The 21,350-nt window shown below is 58.2% G+C and overlaps 1 protein-coding gene across 1 annotated transcript; it reads left to right on the plus strand.

Annotated features, from left to right (window-relative positions):
• The first annotated feature begins 10,274 nt into the window (after positions 1-10,274).
• On the plus strand, positions 10,275-20,702 carry CUEDC1 (CUE domain containing 1). Its single transcript, XM_032707126.1, has 10 exons — positions 10,275-10,751; positions 11,243-11,370; positions 12,237-12,363; positions 13,777-13,960; positions 14,728-14,811; positions 15,712-15,801; positions 16,564-16,657; positions 16,867-16,925; positions 17,250-17,320; positions 17,523-20,702. Exons 1-9 carry the CDS (start codon positions 10,461-10,463, stop codon positions 17,315-17,317), a joined length of 1,125 nt encoding a protein of 374 aa, XP_032563017.1. The 5' UTR covers positions 10,275-10,460; the 3' UTR covers positions 17,318-17,320; positions 17,523-20,702.
• The last annotated feature ends 648 nt before the right edge of the window (positions 20,703-21,350 follow it).

The following is a 21,350-nucleotide window of genomic DNA, read 5'->3' on the forward strand; positions in this document are numbered from 1 at the left end:
CGGGATGGGTGGGGGCTGTTGCCATAACCCTGTGGATGCGCTCGCTGGCACATCTCAGGCTACTCGTGGGCAGAGCTGGGAGGCTTTTGGGTGGCAGGAGTTAATGATGATGATGGTAATTGATAGCTATAAAATAAGAAAAAAGCTTGAAGTAATTGCCCAAGCCCTTGGCAGGTGTGCAAAGCAGAGATGGGTCCCTCTCCTGTGGTGTGGCCGAGGAGGCAGCAACTCTGGCACCATGGCCGGGTTGTGGAGGGATGTTGGCTGGAGCCTCACCTCTGCTCGGTGGCCCTAGGCTTGCAGCAGCGGTTTGGGATCAGGTTTTCCCAGGGCTCGGTCCCGGTTTTGGCTGTTCTGCCGGTTCCCTGGGGTCAGCACTGGGGCTGGGTGGGCACCGCAGCGTGCGAGGCGAGCCGGGACAGGGAGAGACAGCCGGGATGGCGAGACAGTCCCTGAGTGGATAGGGAAACTGGAAGGAGAAAGAAACCACCCGGCTGGGTGGAAAGCTGGCTGAAAATAACAGGAAATGAGAACAGGGGGAACATCTGGGTCCAGCTCTTGCACCACTTCCGACGGGCGCGGGGCGGCTGCTGCCTGCGGGCGACAGCGGCCGCAACCCGGCTCCTCCATGGAGCAGCCTCAGCGGTGGCATGTCCCCTCCGCTGCTCCGGCAGTCCCGGAGTGTCGGCCACCAGACAACCCGTTCCCTGCCCCGGGGCTCCCGGTGCCCGCCCGGTGCCGGCGGTGTCGGGGGGCACCGGCTGCGCTGCCCCGTTCGCGGTGCCCCCGGCCCGCCCCGCCGGCCGCCTTTGATGCGGGTGAGTGGCAGGTCCATTGTGGCCCCTTTGTGCCTCCCTCGGTTCTCGGGTCCGCACAAAACCTGCCATGGAAACCAGAGCCAGCCGCTGCCCCAGGAAACCCGCAGGCGCAATTAGGAAATGCAAATAGGAATGCAAATTCCTGCCTCGCCTTCCGGGGCCCGGAAAGTTGTCCCTGGGCCACCGATGTCTCTGGGCCACCGATGTCCCCAGGCCACTGGAGTCCCCATCTGTGGGGACGGGGAAGGTGTTGGGGCAGGACTGAGCAGGGAGCAGGAGCTGGGCTGAGCAGCTTTTGGGGTGCCTGGGGCTCTTTCCGGCCACCCCACGCTCAGCAGTGCAGGGACCGGGGCATCTCGACCCGTGCCGAGCGGTGACTCATAGGTGACAATATGACATTGATATTTTTTTCCATCCTCTCAGTTGCCCGGCGACAAACAAACAAACAAATGTCTTAAAACCCAGAGTAATGGCCTCGCAGGAACTGTCCCCTCCTGCCACGGCTGGCGAGGCTGGGCCTCACCATATCCTGGTCACTGGGGTCTGCCTGGATCTCTGGGGTTGTTCTGGGGAGGCAACACTGTCCTTCTTGCACCCTCTGCTCGGAGGGTGGGAGCTGGCAGAGGGAAGGCAGTGCCTGCTCAGTGGTGAGGACCCTCCTCATCAAAGTGCAGCAAAAATAGGTGGGAAAGGAGCTAAAATCCACGCAGCAGTAACTCTGGGAAGCACAAACTCTTCATGTCTTCATTTCTAGGTGACATTTATGAGCACTGGAGACTCTGGCTCTTCCGTAGGTCCCCAGAAGGGTGTGTGTGGGTGGAGGGGGGATAATGGGGCTGAGGAGGATGGAGAGGGGAACGGTTAAGGGCAGATGCTTGTCTGAGCAATTCCCCTCCCTGGAGGAAGCAGTAAGGTTTTCTTTTCCCATCTGCTGGAGGAGCTGTAGCTGGGAGCCAGGGAGACGAGGTTGGCACGTGGAAGGCATCGTCCACAGCAATAATCCGTGTGGGGAATGGCAGATCCTTTATGGCCCAATCTGAGCCTAATCTGGGTCTGTGCTGCTTGAAACCAACCCTTGTTGAAGGCTTTTATTTTTCCAAAATGCAGCCCCTGCGTACTTTCCTATCGGCAGCTGGAGTGGTGCGGGATGTGCATCCCCATTAGTGGTGCTTTTCTCCAGCCCTAGCCTGCTTTTATTGCTGGGAAATGAGCTCTGACTCCTGGAAGTGGTATTTCTTCCTTCTGCCTGACAGCTGGTCGATCCCTGCCCTCGCTCTCACTTCCCCAGGGAAGGCACACGCAGCTGGGCACGCAAGCACACCGGGATGGGGCCTGGCCGCTGTCCTTGGCGTAGGAAAGCAGGGCTGAACAAGGGAAAACAGGGGGGATCATCTCCAGAGAGTGGAGGGAAGGGGTGGCTGCAGCCCTGGTGAGGGAATGGGTCACTGGGAGCACATGCAAGGCAGTGGTGGTGACAGGGGACAGCCTTTGGGGAGGATCCCCAGCTCCTGGAGCCTAAACTGTTGTTTCTAAAATCCTTGTGGCTTTTAACTTCCCTGACTGGTGACTGCCACTGTCAGGCCAGTGCAGATCAACTGGGATGGGATGGTGACAAATTTAAAAATAATGAAAGAGAAGTGAGATGGGATTTTGAAGAAGAATGTGAGCTGTTTGGGTGGCTGAGCCCAGCATGTGGTTGGTGACAAAGTGGGCAGCAAGCAGAGCCACTGCTGGGGGTCTGGGTCCCCTCACTGCCCACAACCAGGGCTGTGCTGGTGCAGGAGTGATTCTGCTGCTGAGGAGACTGAGAGCTTCTCTGAGCACTGGCCTGGCTTCAAATCCAGGTTAGCGTCCCATGTAGTTTCTATGTATATCCGTGATGGAGCAGAGGGAAAGGAGCAAAGTCAATATTTTGCCTTTCAGGGCTTTTCTCTGCCCTGTGAGCCACGATGTGCCGGGATGGAGCAGCCTGTGCTGGAGGCTGGCAGGAGGGGCCTGACGCAGGGTGTTAATTAAATACCTGTCCCTGGTGAGGTGTAGCCTTTCAAGCAGGTTCTCCTCTGCTGAGCAATGTCACCCTGCGTGAGGGAGGACAAAAGCCTGGTGCAATTACAGTGCGACGCTGTGTCCCAGCACAGGGAGGGTAGTGCCCGGATTGTTGGCTCGGCACTTTCCCGGGATAGCTACATCAGCCATATGGCTTAGTGACTCATAAAAAAAAAACCTCCTCTGTTTGTGACTTAATTAGTCCCTTTCTTCCCCTCAGTCTTGGCTCACAGTGACGAGCACAGTGCTGAGGCACTGCAGGGTGAGCGGGGCCCAGCCGGTCCTGCCCTCATCCCGGGTGCCAGGGATGGGTGGCCACGGGGTGACCAGTGTGTGACAGGAGGGCATTGGGCAGGGGTATCTCTGCTGGCTTTGTGCCATGAATCACTGCCGTGCTGTGTAGCGAAGGGTTGGAAGGGGGAAGCTGAGGGGGGAAGCCCTTGTCCCCTCCCTGGGGACCCCACAGGCTGCAGACGTGCTGATGGAGGGGCAGGACCTTCCCACATCCCTTGTGGGTCTCACCACACACACGGTGTGGAAACCCAGGTCCTTTCCTCCTCCCCGGCTGTGGTTTGGTCCCCAAGAGAAGGGGGATCGCGGCAACCACGCTGTGATCACCTTTAAATCTTCTCAGCAGCCCCTCTGGCCAGGGCCCTGTCCTGGTGAATAATTCACCGTGTGCCGGCAGGGAGAGTTTTACTCCACTAATTTTGTTTCCATAGAAACTCGTGCGGTCTGTGCTCCGGAGCCTCGGGTGAATCAATACGGGATTTTTCCTTTGCACAGTGAGCGATGGCCCTTAAACCCTGACGGCAGGAGAGCTGGAGGCTGGGCCTGGGCTGCGCTGCCTGTCCCTGCCTGTCCCTGCCTTTGCAGGAAGCCCAGGGCCAAATCCTGCAGAGATGCTCTGCACCAGGCTGGAGCAGGGTCAGCCCAGTCTAATCCCAGTCTATTCCAGTATGTTCCTGCAAAGAGCTTGAGGGGAAAGGACTGCCTCTACTCAGGCTCTTTCTCCCTTTTCCCCCTCCTGTCCTTTAATATCTGTGACCCTTGACCTATAACAGCAAATTAGCAATTGGGAATAAGCCATGTTAATTATCCAGGGAGCAGGGCTGGCCCTGCCCGCAGCCTGTGTTCGTTTTCTCCCCCTCTCCTTTAGGTGCTCTCTGCCCAAATCTAACCCAAAAATTGCCTGGCAGTGACTCCTCAGCACGCCCTGCCCCGAGCCCAGCCCCAGGGAACGTCACACACCTTTGTCTCCGCAGGAATTTTTATTTTCTTTCACTCCCAGCTGCTTCCCGAGGCTTTTGTGCCGAGCTGGGAGCACAAAGGGAGGAGAGGGATAAGCAGTTAAAGATGGGTTTGTGTGACATATGGCGCGAGGGCTTTGCACGGCGGCCGGCGCCGGGGGGACGCTGGTGGGCACGGGGGTCCTGGGCTTCCCTCCTGCCAGGCTTGGGGTGGGCAGGCTGAGGCAGAGGGTCCGTGGTGGGCACAGGGCTGTGCCCTGGGACGGGGGCAGCGCTGGCTCCGGCCGTGCCGCTGTCGCGTGTGCCGCTCCAGAGCTCCGAGCTCTGGGCCGCGTGTGTTTGATGTCGGCGGTGAAAGCTGGAGGAGGAAAGGTCACCGACACCAGTCACCTCCTGGAATAATCTTATATCAGCCTCCCTGCTTTGGGCAACCTCTTGGATCTAATTTATTACACGTTGATGCAAGATAGAGTTGAACAGAGACGCAGTTAAACCGTACAAAGGGATGCCGGGTCACTTTAATCGCTCACACTTGCTTGACCTATTTTTTTTTTTTTTTTTAATCCCTTCCTGGAAACCTTATTTCATGTTTGAATTCCCTCAACTATTTTAGGAATGTCGTCCTACCAAGATCAAATTACCTTCAATGAAACCAGTGCAAGGCGGCCTCGCAAGGCAGGCGACTTTTTGGATGAGGATCTAGTTCTACCTCATTAATGTAGGCTTAGTCTGGGGGGGCTGTGCTCCTGGCATGGAAAACCTGTGAAAGCCAGGGATTAGCAGCACAATGCTGAGGGGCAGCGGGTGGCTCTGCCTTGCTTGGCAGAGAGGGCTGGGGGCACCAGGACCCCCTGACAGCCCTGCAGATCCTGCTGCACGCCCACACTGGCAGGGCAAAGGTGGGTGCTGCTCTTGGGGGGGCAAGAGGTCCCCTGTATGGCCCTGCCTGGCTCTCCTGTCCCAGCTGAGTGTGTCCCCCAGGTTTTATCCGGGTGTCATTGGTTTAGGAGCCAGCTGGGTGCTGTGGAGGGCCGACATCTGGTCAGCTCACAAAGGGCTCCCATAAATCTGTCCGGGAGGAGGGAATGGCCAGCACGGCTGGGAGAGCAGAGGGTGTCCCAAGGCAGCAGCAGCCACTGCTCCTCTGAAACGTGGATGTGGAGCATTCAGAATGCAGGTCTGGCCATGGGCTCCTCAGCAAAGCCATCAGGTGAGAGCACCTGAGCAGGAATGCTGCCAATGCCCAGTTTGGAACCAGGATCACTGCATGGCTCTCCTGACTCCTCTGCTCTCAGTCGCTGCTCTCGGAGCCAAGAGGGGAATTTCCTGTTGCAGAGAGGTATGTGCTGCACAGGTTCCCAAGCAGGGCTTACTTGTGCTCGCCTCCCTGATTGCTTTTGCCTTTGAAAAGGGCTTAAACCCAGCCATTTTAATATGCAGTAGAACAAGTATTAAAGGGAATCCTCAGGTGCTTATTTGTTTCCATGAAAAAGGATTTGCTGGCAGGCAATTTTCCCAGGCTACAGGCCCAGGAGGGGTGCTCAGCATCCCCTGAGGTGGAGAGGAAGGTGATTTGGGAGAGACTGAGAGGGCCTCATCCTGCCCATCCTTGGCAAGTTTGCTGTTAGGCACTGGTATCATTTTTGTTCCTGATCCTTTACTTTTCATTCCAATTTCAATCCCATTATAGTCACACCTGCAGCTGCTGAACAGTTCCCAGACTTCTTGTTCCCATATTGAGCAATCCCTTTTCAGGAGTCTGGCTGCAGCAGAGCTCAGCACATCTGCTCTGGCCAGAGCCATTATTTCTGCTTTAACATCCCTAGTTTTGAGACTTCCTCCAAGAGTGTTCCCTCCAGGAGCTGGGGGGGCTGTCAGCCCTTGTCTCCAGATAATCCTGTGCTTGGAAATGCTTCTGCTCTGCACCACAGGCCTGGGCTGGCAGCTGCCGAGTGATGGGTGCTGGGCTGGGGGGAACCAGTGCTCGGGGATCCCCCGATCCTGGCTGCAGATGGGGCTCACGGCTCCGGCGTGTTTTCAGGGATGATCTGCAAACACAGCGTGGCAATAGCAGGGGAAGAGGGGCCGGGCTGGCTCAGCGGTGTTTGAGCAATCCCATCTGCTGTCTGAGCCGCAGCAGACACTGGGGAAGGGAATATTCTCGTTTGCACTTGGTGCCAAGGCTCTTCCCCGAGCGGTGAGGGCTGCGAGCGATCAGTCTCAGTGCTTTTCCAGCTGCTGGCTCCCCGGCTCGGGCTGTGCTCCTCACAGAGCCCAGCAACTGTTGTTTCCAGCATGACATTACCGGTCTGACCCACCCCCGGGATTATCCAGCTGCTCTCTGCACCGTTCCCGGATGGCTGACGGGAGGCAGCCTGTGCTCCTTGCACCGTGCCCGCGGCCCCTTGGACCACCCCTCCATGGGAAGAGCCCAGTTCTGGGAGGTACCGAGTGCCCAGGCAGGAGGATGTGCCCCCAGGCTGTGAGCATTATCCCTCCCCCTGAGCCGCACTGAGGGTTCCTCCTGGCTGCGAGGTCTCTCTTGGCTCTGGCTCTGATCTGAATTGTGCAAGTCGTTGGCAGCTTGGGTGGGAGAAGAGCTGGGTGCAGCCCTGGGCTGGCACGAGAGAGCCTCTTCCCGAGGTCAGCTTGTGTTTGGTTGCATTTTCTGATTTTAAGTGGTGATGAGCTTGGGGCAGGAGCTGCACACAAAGGTGTGCTGGTGCCTGAGCACAGCCTGCAGCCATGGAGGTCTGTGGGAGAGCATCCCACACTGTCCTGGCTGGGTGGTGACACCAAAACCTGCCTGGGCATTTTCAGTACCAGCCCCATCCCGGAGCACAGAGGCACTTAGGTAGAAGCTGGTGTGGAAGTGGCATCAAGACAGCCCTTCCTGCGGGGCTGACAGTGGAAGGGCTGGCACTGGGATGTCACCTGGCACTTTCCCCATGGTGCAGGTCAGTGCTGGGACAGCCACCACCACTGGATGCAGAGGTGGCTCAGCTGGGCACTGCCACTGTGTCCCCAGGGCGAGCCAGGACCAGCCACTGCCCGTGCCCTGCCAGGACGGGAGGATTTAGGCCATGCTGGTGGGGGGCACAGGGGCAGTGCCAGCCCCAGCAGTGTCTCTGCTGCCACCTCGCCTCTCCCTGTGACCCGTGGACAGGGACACGCACCCGGAGCTTGCAAAGCCTTTAAGCTCCTCCTGTGATGGGCGCAGCAGAAGGGTGAAGGATTACGCCTGTGCCCGGGTTTGGGTGAATGAATAACAGCATTCAGGGGCCTTCCTGCAGGAAAACAGGGAGAGAGCTGTTTTCAAGCGGGAAGAAAGTTGATCAGGCAGCAGCCAAACAAGTCATCACAGCCCCATTCTGCAGATGGGGGCACGGGGTGAAGAGGAGCCCAGCCCGTGCCCCGAGCACAGCCATGCTCATGCCTGGGCTGCAGTCAGACACCAGCTGCTTCTTTCCTTTTTTGGGAAATCCAAAGGATTTTGTTTTTCCTGGCATCTTCCCAGCCCCTCACTGACATCACAGCAATAAGGGCCAGGAGCGTGCTGAGCCCCTTCCCTGGGGGTCCCACTGCCCTCCCCATTGCTCACCTGAACATGCTGCTGCAGACACGCAGGTACTGGGGAGGATCCTTGGAATACAACTACCAGCTGATCTTTTAAGTCAGCTCGTGCCAATGAGGGGACTTGCTTTTCCCTGGATTTTTTCCTCATGCTGGTGTAGTGATTTGCGTTTCTCTGCATTAGCAGCAGGACTTTAAAAAATGGACTTAAAAGCCTTCATTTGTGGTGTTTCACCACTGTCACCTCTGCCCACGGTGGGGTTTGCCCACAGGGCACGTGGAGCTGCCCTGGTTTGTGCCAGGGGCACCGACTGCACCTCGGTGTTGCCAAAGGTGTCCTTTGCAGCAGCCCCTGCGAGCCCCGAACTCCCAGGGTGTATGTCAGGGCTGGGAAGGTCCCAGCAGCACATTCCCTCAGGACTGTTTGAAGCCAGATGTTCAGCAGAGCCTTTTTGGTGTATAAATATCTTGTCCCCATCCCTGATTTCGTTCATCTTCTGACCAGAAGCTCTCTGTTGCTCGGCACGTTGCCGTGCTCAGTCACGCTATCCAGCACTTCCAGAGAGTTGTCCCAGACTCTCGTGCAGTGTTCACTAACACCTCCCCAGAGCAGAGGTGTTGGCTTCAGGAGAAGCCCAGAGGGATGGCAGGGGGATTGCCAGCACCTGGCATGGTCGTGGCCCTCATGGTTACAGGGAAGATCTTAAATACACACTCAAAGACAAATGCTGGAAGACAAAGACCCCTCCAGCCACAGATGCTCCTTGTTACTTTGTAGATTTGATGATTTTTAAAGAGACTTAGGGATTTCCAGCCTGATTTTGGGGGCTGATTTCGCTATTGGAGGTTTATGGGCTGGCATGGCATTTCTGAGCCAGCAGCTCTCCACAGAGACTCTCATCTCCGTACGTGGATCGTGTGTGTGTTTGCAGTGTATTCTGTACAAGCTGTGTTTTCCTGGGTGTCGCTCTTTCACCATCCTCTTGGAGCAGCCAAATCTTTTAAGGAGGTGTGTACCCTGTGAATGTGTTACAACTCAATTTAACACATGACTAAACCAGCCATGCAATATTGCAATTAAAGTATAATTCCAGAGGTGTGAACAATGCCGGGCTCTTTGCTGGGAGTGAGTCAGGGGAGCGGAGGAGGAACCGAGCAGCAGCATTTTATTAATTGACTCCAGTGGATTTATTTGTCCTCGGTGAATAGAGCCGGGCAGAGCTGGCGGAATTGTTCCTGCTCCGTGCCTGACTCCTACAAGCTGGAGCAGATCCCGGGGACAGAGTGCAACAGCGGGATGGAGACAGTTCCTGGCTGAGTGGTCACTTACATGGATACTATCAGTGAGCAGGAGCGAGCTGGGGGCTCCTGGTGCTGTTTGGAAATGGCCCCTCGTGCCCGGCAATGAAGCTGCTGCTGCTTTTCCACGGGTCCTGTCCCGCAGGGCGAACAAATGCCACGGGAAGGTGGCCCTGGAGGGGGGCCCTGTGGCACCGTGCTCAGCCCAGGGACCCTCGGCCGAGGTGCAGGGTCTGGTCGGGTGCTGGTGCTGGTGTTTGCACAGGGCTGCTGGTGGTGCATCCAGATGCAAATGCTTCCAGGATTACAAAAAAGCCAGGGAAGGAGAGCGGACTGTGCCCGGAGCAGGAGCAGGAATCATCCCCTGTGACTCCTCTGGTACCGAGCCAGAGCAGCGCTGTCCCTGGGGATGAAGGCCAGGGTTAACCAGCGTGGCAAAAGTGAACCTGCTCCCAGAGTTCCCGCTGAGTTCCCCATGTTTTTCAAGTGTGTTTCGCTCTCAGCAGCCTCTGGAAGCCCCTCTTGGAGCAGCTCGGGGCTGTGAGCCGAGGCCAGGCGAGCTCTGGGGACGTGGCTGTCACACAGGGCCTGGCTCTGGGCAGGGCAGAGCCTGGGTGACCTTCAGAGGTGACTGCTCCTCCTAATGGCTTGGAATCTGATTATACCCTGTTTCGCTAAGAAATGTGCTTGGCACGTTCTTCTGCATTAAGTACCATTTAGGGACAGTTATCCTGAACTCTCTGCCTGCTGCTTAGGAAAAAGCCTTTGAAAATGATATTATGGATCAAAAGTGTTCCTGGGGTAATTCTGTTTCAACAGTGGAGTTAATCCAGAACTGAATTTGGCCCTGCATTTCCAAACGAGAAGCAGTAGCTGTATAATCTGTTTATGGTTTTAAAGTGAATGTTAATCTTGGATTTGGTGGCTTTTCCAAAGAGTCGATTTTGCCGTGCTGCACAGCATTTTAGCCCCCTGCTCTGACACTCTCTGAGCCGACTCCATGTTTTATTTTAAAGCGCGATTTTACCGTGTTTATAAATACATGTCAAGCATGGAAACGTTAAATCTGGGCAGCCCTCGGCAGTGGAAGTAATGCCATTTCTCTTGCCTTGCCTTTTGTTTGTACAGCCCCCGGCGCGGCACATCCACGCTCCGGCGTGCCAGGGACGGGACAGTCCCACGAGGGCGCAGTGGGATGAGTCAGACTGAACTGGATATCCCTCGATGAGACGGGGACCTGGCGGTGTCTCAGGGTGCTGTCCCGTGGGTGATGTGTGGGTGATGTTCTCCCCTCTCCCCGCAGGTGGGAGGATGCCGCAGTGCGCCGGGGGCTGACCCGCGGAGCCGCCGGCCACAGGGAGCGGGACCCCCGCTGCCCACCCATGGTCCCCGCTGGCCGCCGGGGCAGCCCCCCGTGAGGAGGGCGGCGGGCACAGCAGCACCGTGGCCGCCGTGCCCCCGCAGCCGCCCCGCCATGACGAGCCTCTTCCGCCGGAGCAGCAGCAACGGCGGCTCCCGCGGCGGCTCCTCCGCCCAGGAGCTCAACAACAGCCGCCCCGCCAGGCAGGTCCGGCGGCTGGAGTTCAACCAGGCCATGGAGGACTTCAAGACCATGTTCCCCAACATGGACTACGACATCATCGAGTGTGTCTTGAGGGCCAACAATGGTGCTGTGGATGCCACCATCGACCAGCTCCTGCAGATGAACCTGGATGGCAGCGGCTGTGACGACAGCTCGGACTCGGAGGACAGCATCCCCCCCGAGGTAACCTGGGGGGGGCTCCCCTGCCTGGGCTCTGCCTGGGCTGTCGTGAGCGGGCACCTCAGTCTCATCCTGCCTCCCTTCTGCCTGGACACGATGCTACTCAGCTGCTGCAGGCAGGCAGAGGTTCGAGTGCCTGTTCAGCTGGTCTGGAGCACACAGCCTGCCTGGTGTGTCTTGGGCACTGCTTGAGGCTTCAGCCAAGGTGCTCTCCCTACTCCCTCCTACCCCAAAACCCAACAAAGACCCTTTGCTGCCGTCAGAGGGACTCCACAGAGCTGTGTGCTCCCAAGGACAAGCTCACCCATGCTCATCCCTTGAGCAGCACCTCCAAACTCCCCCAAACCCCCTGGTGCAGGGGACCAGTGCCAGGAGGTTGCCCCCATCCTCTGCAGTGTCGTTCAGCCCGTGCTGTCCGTGCTGCTGCACTGGGGCCCTGGCCCACTGAGGAGCATTTCCCTGTCCTGCCCTCACCCCATCCTCTCACCCCGCAGATCTTGGAGCGGACCCTGGAGCCGGATAGCTCGGATGAGGAGCCCCCTCCCGTCTACTCCCCTCCTGCCTACGAGAGCCAGACGTTCAGCAGCCGCTACCCCCGCGCGCCGCCCACCCCCCCGCCCAGGTGAGCCCCCAGCCCCACACACCTCCTGCTCCCGCTGCACCCCATGCCTCTCCCAGGGGTCAGGCTGCCATTGGCTGGCCCTGGCACGGGGTATCTGACCCCACTTTGTTGGGGTCGGGTGGGATGAAGACAAGGGAGATGAATGAAGCTCACAGCTGGCTCAGAAATCCCTGCAAGGCCCTAAAACACGAACAGCTGAGGGGCCTGGAAAGCTGCTCTGGCAGTGTGTGGAATGGCAAAAATGAGCTCCCGGAGGCGGGGAGTGCTCGCCCCCACTCACAAACACCAGGTGCTGGGCAGCCGGGCCCTGTGTGGGGCAGCAGACGGGTTCTGTGTGGGGCAGCAGCTGGGGCACTGAGCCCCAGGGTCTGTGGCCCTGCAGGCTGGGGGCTCTTCCCCAGCAGCACCACCATGGCTGTATCTGTGGGGCTGTGGGACCCCTGTGTGGTGCCCTGGCCACCCCTGTGCCAGCCCCTCGGACACGGGCTGGGTGTGACATCTGGTGAGAAACCTTCATCAGCTTCGTAGGCGAATCCCTGCATTGCTGGGGCTCCGCCAGGCTTGTTTTTGGGAGTCTGAGTGAAACAGGGAGGGGAAGGAAATCCCAGCCTGCAAAGTTGCAGGGCAAGGCTTGAAATGCAGCTCCCAGAGATTCCAATTGCACAAGGAAAGCCTTTCACTCTCCAGAGCTGACACTAACACCACAGGTTAGGGAAGTGTGCTGGGGTTTCCTGGTTCCCAGGAGCGCTGGTGGAGCTGGGCGAGCACTGCCGTGCCAGGCCCTGTGCCCCGCTGCTGTGGCAGGTGTTGCTGGGTTTCTCCCTCGCCAAAGGGGCCCACAAGCACAGTCTGTGCTTGTCCCACAGGACGGACGTGCCAGGCCCTGGCAGCACCCCGGCACCCGGGCACTACAGGAACTGGAACCCGCCGCTCCTGGGCAACCTCCCCGAGGATTTCCTCCGCATCCTGCCCCAGCAGACAGCCAGCACACAGGTGAGCCTTGCTCCCCTTTCCAGCCCTGCATCCCGGCTCCACAGTGTGGCATGGAGCACTGATCCCTGTCCTCAGCCACCCTGAGCTGCAGCACCAGCACTCTGGAAGCATCTGGGTACTGGGTGTGCACTAAACTTGGAGCATGTCTTCAAGGCAAGACTGAAGTGGGCAAGGTGTGAAAGGAGAATCTTTCAGTGAGGCTTTCATATTTTTCCTGCCATTATCTCCATCATTAGTGCCAGAAATGCCACTTGCCATATGCACCTTGTATTTTCAATTATTTGAAAATCTCACCTGCTGCCCTGGTGAGGAGCAGCAGGACCAGTAACACTGCAGGACCAGTGGCACTGCTGGGGCACTTGGGGGCTGCTGCAGTGGAACTTGGGTGGGAAAGCTAGTGTAAGCCAGAGGATTTGCCCCTGGGAAATCCGAGTCCCCATGTGCTCCATGGCAGTTTTGAAGCCACCAGGTTTGGGTGCCTGCAGCAGGGCAGGCAACGGGCAGCACCCTGTGGGGAACAAGCAGCCCCAGCTCAGACCATGCTGGGCATCCAGCTCAGTGCCAGGCATGCTGCAGTCTGGGGTGTTCCTCGACTCTTTGCTAACACTAAATGGGGCCAGCACCCTCCTGGCATGGCAAGGGGCTGGAGGGGCTGCAGAAACCCTGCTCCTCCCTCCCTTTTCAGCTCCAAAGGCAGCCTGCCACATTTTCATGAACGATTGCCCTGCAAGTTGAGCTTTGTGGGCTCTATTACCTTTCTGGGAATAGGAGTGTGCCAATTCATTTGGGCTCAGGGGGAGGAGAGGAGCAGCTGCCCTTTTCTTTCCCCGGTAATTGTGTGCTTTTGCTTTTTATGGCTCTCTGGGAGCAGCTACAAATCAGATAAATATTGTAGGCAAGGCTGAGGTTGTGCTGCAGCGTGGGGCTGTGCTGCTCCCCAGGTGCGAGGTGTGACGTGCCTCACGCAGGGACGTTTGTCAGCGGGAAATTGCAGACTCTGCTCTTTTAGAGATGGGAAATAAAAGCAGCAATGCTGGCTGAGACCCTTCTCTTGCCTGTGGCGGCACAACCCCACAGTGTAAAGTTAAAAATCTGTGCCAGCCTGTGCTTTGCACAGGAGCACTTCTGGCTCCAAGAGGTTCCCATGTGGAATGTCGGTCCCCTCCATCCTGTCCCCCCTCCCGGTGGCCAGAGGCAGCGATGCCGTGTCCCCCTTTGCCCCCTTGGCAGCAGCACCATCCTGAGGGGACGGTGCTGTCCCAGGGACCCACTGGGGAGCAGCAGTCGGTGGCTGTCCAGGCTGGGGGTGAAGTGTAACAGGGGCAAAATGCCAAGCAGCCCAAGGCACTGCTGCAGGGACCCCTGGGCACCGAGACCACCACCTGACCTGTGCCATGTTTGCCTCCCCCCCAGGGTTCCCATGGCTGCAGGCAGCCCCTGTCGAGGGGGCTTGTCCCGCGGGGCCAGGGTTCCCTGGAGCAGGAGCGGCGCTGGAAGCAGTACCTGGAGGACGAGCGGATCGCGCTCTTCCTGCAGAACGAGGAGTTCATGAAGGAGCTCCAGAGGAACCGGGATTTCCTCCTCGCCCTGGAGAGAGGTGAGAAGCACCTGCAGAAACCTCTGCTTTTTTGGTGTGTGCCCACCCTGTGGCACTGGCTGCTGGCAGCATTGCCCTGCCAAAGCAGAGCCAGTGCAGGATGTGGCGAGGCTGGGGGCGGGTGGTCTGACCTGCACACTCTGGTGGGCTCCTGCTCTGGGTGTTCAGCACCTGCCACAAGGCTCTCCTCCCCCTGCTCACCTCTCTCCAGTGTCTCTGGCAGGGCCCAGCAGAATCCATAGCAAGGAGCTTTGGAAATGCCCTCTGAGCCCTCCCTGGCCGTGCACCTTCCCCAGGTGCTGGCAGGCCTGAACTGGAGAGCAGTTTTCCCATGACTGCTCCTTCCCTGTCACCACGCTCCTTCCCAGTGAGCCGGTTGCTCGTCCAGTGCCATGGGGAGGGTGTGGGTGGTTTTACTGCTCCTGATCACAGAGCTGCCCTTCCCCTCCTTCTGAGCCCCCCAAGCCGAGGGGCCTTGCAGGATTGCAGGGTCCTGGCAGCACCTTCACTGCAGAGGCTGGAAAACCACACGTGTGCCTGCCGCGTGCTCGCGGTGGGTGCGGCTTCCTCTGCTGGGTGAGGAGCAATCCCACCCCCTGCTGCTGCCTCCCACCGAGGGGCTTGTGGTCACCGTGCTGAAGGGAAGCCCCAGCTCCCTCCCTTGCCCTCAGCCTGTCCCTTGGCAGCCACGGGGTATGAGGGGAGAGGGGAGGGAGCCGGGTGCTCTGCCCCGAGGGTCTGATCGAGCTGTGCTTTCTGTTTTTCAGATCGATTGAAATATGAGTCCAAAAAATCCAAGTCGAGCAGTGTTGCTGTCAGCAACGACTTTGGTTTTTCCTCCGTATTATCAGGTAACTTCCAAGGCACATGTGAGCATCATCCCTCTGCAGCAGGATGCCCCTCAGGCCCTGTATTCCCAGCCCTCAGCCCAGCTGCCTCCAAAGTGGCTGGGGGGGCAGAAAACGGGCTGAGTCCTCCCTGCTGCCCCCCAGGAGCTGGTGGGCGATGGGAATGGGTGCTCCTGCCCTCCCTTTGTGGAGGTGCTCCTGCATCCTGCCTTTGTCCATCTCTGTCCCCTCTTGCCTGAGCTGGAGCAGAGGATTGTGCCTGGGAGGCATAATGACTGTTCCCGGGTAATCCTGATTAACCTTGGTGAGGGAGCAGCTGCCCAGAGTCAGAATTAGAGCTGGTGTCTGTTGATGGCCCCGTGCAGGGTCGGGTGAGATGCAGTGGCAGGGCAGCCTGGCAGAGCTCCAGCTGGGCACACAGACCTGGGGAAGGGGCACGGCCCAACAGGCACAGGGACATGGCTCTGAGGGTCTCTGGTCCACCTGACCGAGTTGGAAGTCCTGCTCCTGATGTGGTGACCCTGCTGTCCTGGGTACCATGATCCAATACCCAGAGTGCAGGTAGTGCCCAGGGTAATTTGGGGCTGCTGGGCCTGGAGCAGCACAGAGGGAGGTGCCTGTGCTGGGACTGAGCCACCGCTCACCTCACATCCACTCAGGGGGGAATCACAGTGAGGGTGGGCTGCAGGCCCACATCTGCACCCACCAACACAGGGGTGTGTCTGCAGAGGGCCCTCGTCCAGAGCCAGCCCCGTGTGCCAGTGCCCTCATCCCTCCTGCTCTGGCTCAGCTGTGCTCGTGGCAGGGCTGTGCTTCACCAGCGCTGGAACTGGGTCATGGAAATGGTTTGTCTCGAGTCTCCCCTCATCACACGATCCCAGTGACCAGATGTTTGCCTTCCAGGTGATGTAGCCCCCTCTGTAACCAGCGAGGCCGGCAGTGCCGTGTCTGATGATGCCTTATTCCGAGACAAATTGAAACACATGGGAAAATGTGAGTTGGTATGCAGGCTCTGTGCCGGCAGCGGGATGCCCGGGAGGGCTGGAGGGGAGCTGGGAGTGGGGGAGGCAGGGGGAGAGGTGGCAGCAGTTTCCACCTGCCTTTCACAGCCATGGGCTGGTGCATCCCTGCCCCGTGGTGCTCTCCTGGGCCTTGCCAATGGCAGGATGCTCCTGGGCTGGACACTGGCAGAGCAGGTGAGAGAGGGACACCCAAGTCCTGCCCCAGTTCTGCACTGTCCGTCTGTCCCTGGTGCACCTGTGGGTTGTGGAGTGAGGCTGCAGGTGGTGAGTGGAGGCTGCAGGTGGTGTTGGGTAGAGGAATTTCTGGCCAGGGTTTGCATGAATCCTAGAACAGCAAGCCAAGGGTTTGCTGTAACTCTCCCTTTTCCAATCCTTTCTTCTGGAAAGTCACAACCTCCTTCTCCCACCGCAAACTGGACCCAGGTCCTTGGGCAGCCTGGGCTGGGCTGCAGGCAGTGGGGACACTGGGGAAGGGTGGGTCAGTCTGGGTTGGGAAGATCATGAAAATCCGAGCCCAAGGCTAAAACATCAGCACCTCCCACCAGGGCCAAGGCATCCCTGTCTCACTCTCCAAGCCTGGCAGATTTGCGCAGTCCTGGTGTTCCCAGACAAGCCCAGGGCATCACCACAGGGCTGTGGGTGGCTCTCACACCTTGGCCTTGCCTGTCTCCTCCCCTGTGGCAGCTTTGGGAAGGTGTTGGGGTGAGACCCTCACCCAGTTCCTTCCTTCCAGCCACGCGCAAGAAGCTGTTTGAACTCGCCAGAGCCTTCTCTGAGAAGACAAAGATGAGAAAATCAAAAAGAAAACACTTGCTGAAGCACCAGGTGTATCCTAAAAGGGAACTGGGGGAGGGCCCAGGGCTGTCAGAGGGGCCTCACTAAGGTGCTCCCGGGGGCTCCCCAAGGGCACAGTGTGGCTGGAGCCCCCCGGCTGCCCCGTGGCTGGGCCGTGGGATGGGAAGGGATGGGAAGGGTGATTGTGGTGCCACAGCCACCTCCCGGCCCCACAGCTGGTTTTCCTTAGCGGAGGGTGCAGGATGGGGACAGCAGCTTCAACAGCAAATCTCCTGGATGATGTGGAAGGCCATGGATATGGTAAGGAATGCTGGGTGTGCTGTGCTGGGCGTGGCTGGCTGTGTCCTGCGGTGCCTGGTCTCGGGTCACCCTGGGGATGGCCCAGGTGTGACCGCTTGGCAGAAATACCCCTGTGGGCCAAAACCCCCTTCCAGTGTTCTCAATTATGGCAGAGAACCCCAGTGTCCCACTGGGAATTGTCTTGTCTGAGCAAGGAAATCTTTGCTCCAGGACAGGGGCTGGGCTGCCTCCCCCTGGGGCACCTCTCTGGGGCTGGGACCATGGTGCAGTGGAGGTGTCCTGGTGTGGAGGTGGCTCCAGCCCCTGCCTGCCTCTGCCTTTCAGATGAAGACTTCCAAGCACGGAGGCAACAGCTCCGGGAGGAGGAGGAGACACTGAAGGAAGGGCAGTAAATGGTGAGAGGCACCTGGGGATGTGTGTGAATGGTCCTGTCCATCTGTCGTGGCTGGAGGAGAGGCTGCATGCCCTGAGTGGGTCCAGAGTGTGTCGGGGTGGGGACATCAGTGGCCGTGGCTGTAACAGCCCCAGGTGCTGGTTGTGGTGCAGCTGAGGCTGAGCACGTGCTGTTCTCCTTCCCTCCCCTTCCCCTCTCTGCAGGTCCCAGCACTGGGGTTTCTTGCTGGCACAGGACGTGCAGGAGGCTTCACGAGGAGATGGCTGAAAAAGGAAAAACCCACCCAACAAATCACCCAGATTTTGGCTGTTCCCCCTCCGCTGCTGTGCTCCTCAGAAGTACAAGTATTGAAGCGAGGCACAATGTTTTCTTACCGGCGGTTTGAAAACAACGTTTTCTATCCAGAAAATCAGCCAAAAAGGAAAAAAAAAAAAGAGAAAAAGGAAAAAAAAAAAGAGAGCAGCTGCTGCGAGCAGCTGTGAGGAGCCAGTGGAGCTCAGGCTAGGGAGGAGCAGGCCCGCCTGCTCTCCCGGTCCGAGCGGCGTCGCAGGAGGAATGAAATCAGTCGTACTAACGAGGATCCCTTCACACGTGGGGTCTGCTGGGCCGGAGCACTCCTGAACATATCTGTAGTGGTCTGATGCAACTTCACTCTGCGCACACCGGAACAAAAACCACGTGAGAAAGGGAAGCTAACAGCCGTTGTCTATTATTGCTAGGAGTAATGAGCAGAGATTCAGATCAGGTAATAGTCAAATAATATAAATTGTTTATAAAGGAAAGGCCTTCTTTTCCTAGGCATTTCACTTTGAATTAAACCTTTGCCTTCGGCATTGCTACAACTGCCTTGAAGTTGGGACGCTTTGTGCCGCCGCGGGGCAGCACCAAGGGCTGGATTTTGCACCAGTTTAACCCTCACTGACGGAGCAGGACACGTCCCACGGGGTGTGGGGTGCCGGGGGTGGTCCTGGAGCCTGGAAGCTTAAGGGATGCCCCCGCTGTGGGTGAGAGGCAAAGCCCGAGCTGGGCGTTTGCAAGGCTGGTGGAGGTGTTTTCAGCACGGAGAGTTTGTACAAGGGCTCGGGGGCACTGCCGGGTCTGGTGCGGGGCAGGAGCAGAGCCCCTTCCTCGTGCCCACAGCGCTGGAATCGCTGCAGCTCTCGGAGATGCTGTCAGGCTAAAAATAATTACATAAACAAATTCCTTCGCTGTGTAAGTACCGAGTGACGAGCGTAAAGGCAGAATTCGCTCCCGCCAGCACATTTTCTCCTCCTTTATCGGCACAGCATTCCCTGCCAAATGCAGGAGGTGGCTCTAGACGTGCCTGTTTCACTCTCTGGCTCCCGCGAACCAGCACAAATGTTGCAGGATCGGAGCTGCGAAGGCGGCAGACGCAGAAGCCCCAGCCATCAAACACTCACGCAACTGTTTTCCCTGCCTCTCCACGGGGTTTGGTAACAAAAGTCCCTGTTGCAGGCGCTGGCTCCCGGCAGGCTCCTCTTCAATCCCAGCGGAGCCCGCATGCCTTTGAAGTGGACGCCAAGATTCCCCCTGCGAGCAGCCGCTGCACCTGCTGAGCGCTGCTGTCGCCCCTCGCAGCGCGGAGGCATCGGGGGCACCACGGGCTTCACTTGCTCTTGATGCACAGCCAGGGCTGCTCCCGGCTGTCTGTGGCTGCAGGGTCCACGTAGTGTCTCATTAGCTCAAACTAAACGCTCCCACGGCACCGGCACTCGGACAAATCCCAGGGTGCCAAGGGTGAGGGCAGGATGCGCTGGGCTGGGAGTGCCCTGGGATACCAGCGAGCTTTGAGTTCCTGAAATCAGAGCTGCAAATCCCAGCTTTGGTGTCCCCCTCCTTTGCTTTCGAAGGAAGGATTGAGGAGCATGTCCTGAGTCGTGGCAGCCTGGTGACAGGTTAGAGCCATCCCGTCCCAGGGGCAAGGCTCTGAGCCCCCTGCTCCCTGTGGTGTGCCCAGCTGTGCCTCGGGTTGCTCTGCACCCTGCAGGCTAGGATGGGGCTCTGGAGGAGCGTGTCCCCTCCTGGCTCAGGGTGCAAGGGGCCTAAGTGCGAATCTGGGAACAGAAAATCCTTTACTCCCTGGGTGGGACTTTCATTCCCAGCCTGAGAGTGGTGGAGAGAAGGAGGGGCTCCTTGCTTACCCTCTGCTGGCCCTCGGGGCCATAGGAGGCTGCTGTTACCCCTTCCCAGTCCAAAGCAGCTCTGCATATTTGGAAGAAAATCAAGCTTGGAACCGGATCAGCTTGTCCCCGTTCCAGCGCCTCTCAGCTACCGAGGGCTGCACTGCCGGCGAAGTTTCCATGAGCGCAGGAAGCAGCGGCAGCCGGGCGGGTGCTCAGGCTCTGGCGGGAAGGGAATTCTGCCCTCCCAGACCAGGAGGTGGTCACGGGAGGGCTGAGGCAGCGAGGCACCGGTTCCTGGGCACTCGCAGCTCACCCCCCTCTGCCGAGCCTTGGAGGGTTCGCTGTGCCCAGGACGGGCTGGGTCGTGCCATGGGGGATCAGTTGAGCTCTCCTTGGCACGTCTCACATCAGTCACAGGCCAGTCCTGCTGCCCCGCTGGCTTTAGCTGCAGCCAGAGGTGGACACTGTCCCTCCTCTCGGCCTGCTCAGGTGGCACGTTCTGTAACCCAGCCAAGGTTTGCTGGCAGAGGAGCCTGGGGACAGCAGCTGCCTCTGCTTTCTGCCTGAGCACATCCCCCGAGTGCCCATCACCATCTGCTCCCCGTGACCCATCAGAGCCCACGGGGCTGTGGGGCGTGTGAGGAACGGGGAGAGGAAGGAAGGGTGGTCTGGGGGCTGTGAGCTGGGACACGGGGCCGTGGGGAGGGGACGGGTGGGGTCTGCCCTGCACGGAGGTGTTGTGGTGCTGGGGGGCCCTGTGCCCAAAGCAGGCACCGCACTGCGGGCACATGGGGCTGGCACGGCGCCCTGGGGACGTCTTGGCTCGCACCACCAACAACGTGCCCTTAAACATCCCAGGCCTGGCACAGCCTCTGAGTGATGTCACCCTGTAGCCATGTCAAAACATCTTGGAGGCAACAAAGCATCGTTTTAATGGAGGATGGAGAGGGATTATTTTTGTGTCCTTTAAAAAAAAAACACAAAAAACAAAAAAATCAGGTCTAATGAGTAGAAAGGCCACAAAACCGACTTGGGAGCCAAAACTCATTTCTTACATTAAAATGTCCAATTCTCAGTGATATTTGTATCATTTCTCTACAAAAGGGTTTAAAAAGAACATACCAAACTGATCTGTGATGTTTGTGAGTGTGACTGTTTTAGAATTTATTTCCATAAGTGATTTTTTTCTTAAAGATGTTTAATAGTAATTCCTATAATAAAGTCCTGTTGTACTCTTAACACTCAGGGGTATTTTTTTACTCCCATTCCTTTACAGGGGGAAGGAAAAAGAAAGGGGAATGGGGAGGGAAGGGGCAGCTCTAGCCCAGCTCCAGCTGTGCCCCTTAAGGCTGCAGATGCCCAAAATCTGCCCTGGCTCACTGCCTGCACACTCCTGACGGGTCTGAATTTGCATCCGACGATTTTCTCAAGAACTTGCCTTTCCCTTCCTTTCATGTTCCCTTCAAACAGGTAGGAAGAGGAAAACTTGTGGTGAAAACTCCTCGGGGCCTCAAAAAGCAGCACATGGACCCAGAGATGAGGGGAGTCTGTGATGGTGTGAGGGAAGGGCATCAAGCCCCACTTACAGGAGCCCCCCACGTCCCCAGCCAGCACCCAAAACCTCAGCCTTGAGCTCTTCAATTTTGGGAAAAGTAGTAGTTTTGGCCTATCCAGGCTGTGCTGTCCTTGAGAAACACCCCCCAGGCAGCCTGAGCAGAGGGCTGTGACACGGGGATGGCTCCACACCTCCACCTCCACCGTGGGCAGCCTGTGACTTGCAGGAGGGGGGTTATTTTGAGGCTGTCACATGTGGCACTTCATGGGCAGCCCCGGGGTTGCAGTGGCAGGGCCAGGGGGGCAAATGGAGCATCCCTCTCACATGCAGGG

This window comes from Chiroxiphia lanceolata, chromosome 20 (genome assembly GCF_009829145.1).
Source record: "Chiroxiphia lanceolata isolate bChiLan1 chromosome 20, bChiLan1.pri, whole genome shotgun sequence".
Classification (NCBI taxonomy): domain Eukaryota; kingdom Metazoa; phylum Chordata; class Aves; order Passeriformes; family Pipridae; genus Chiroxiphia; species Chiroxiphia lanceolata.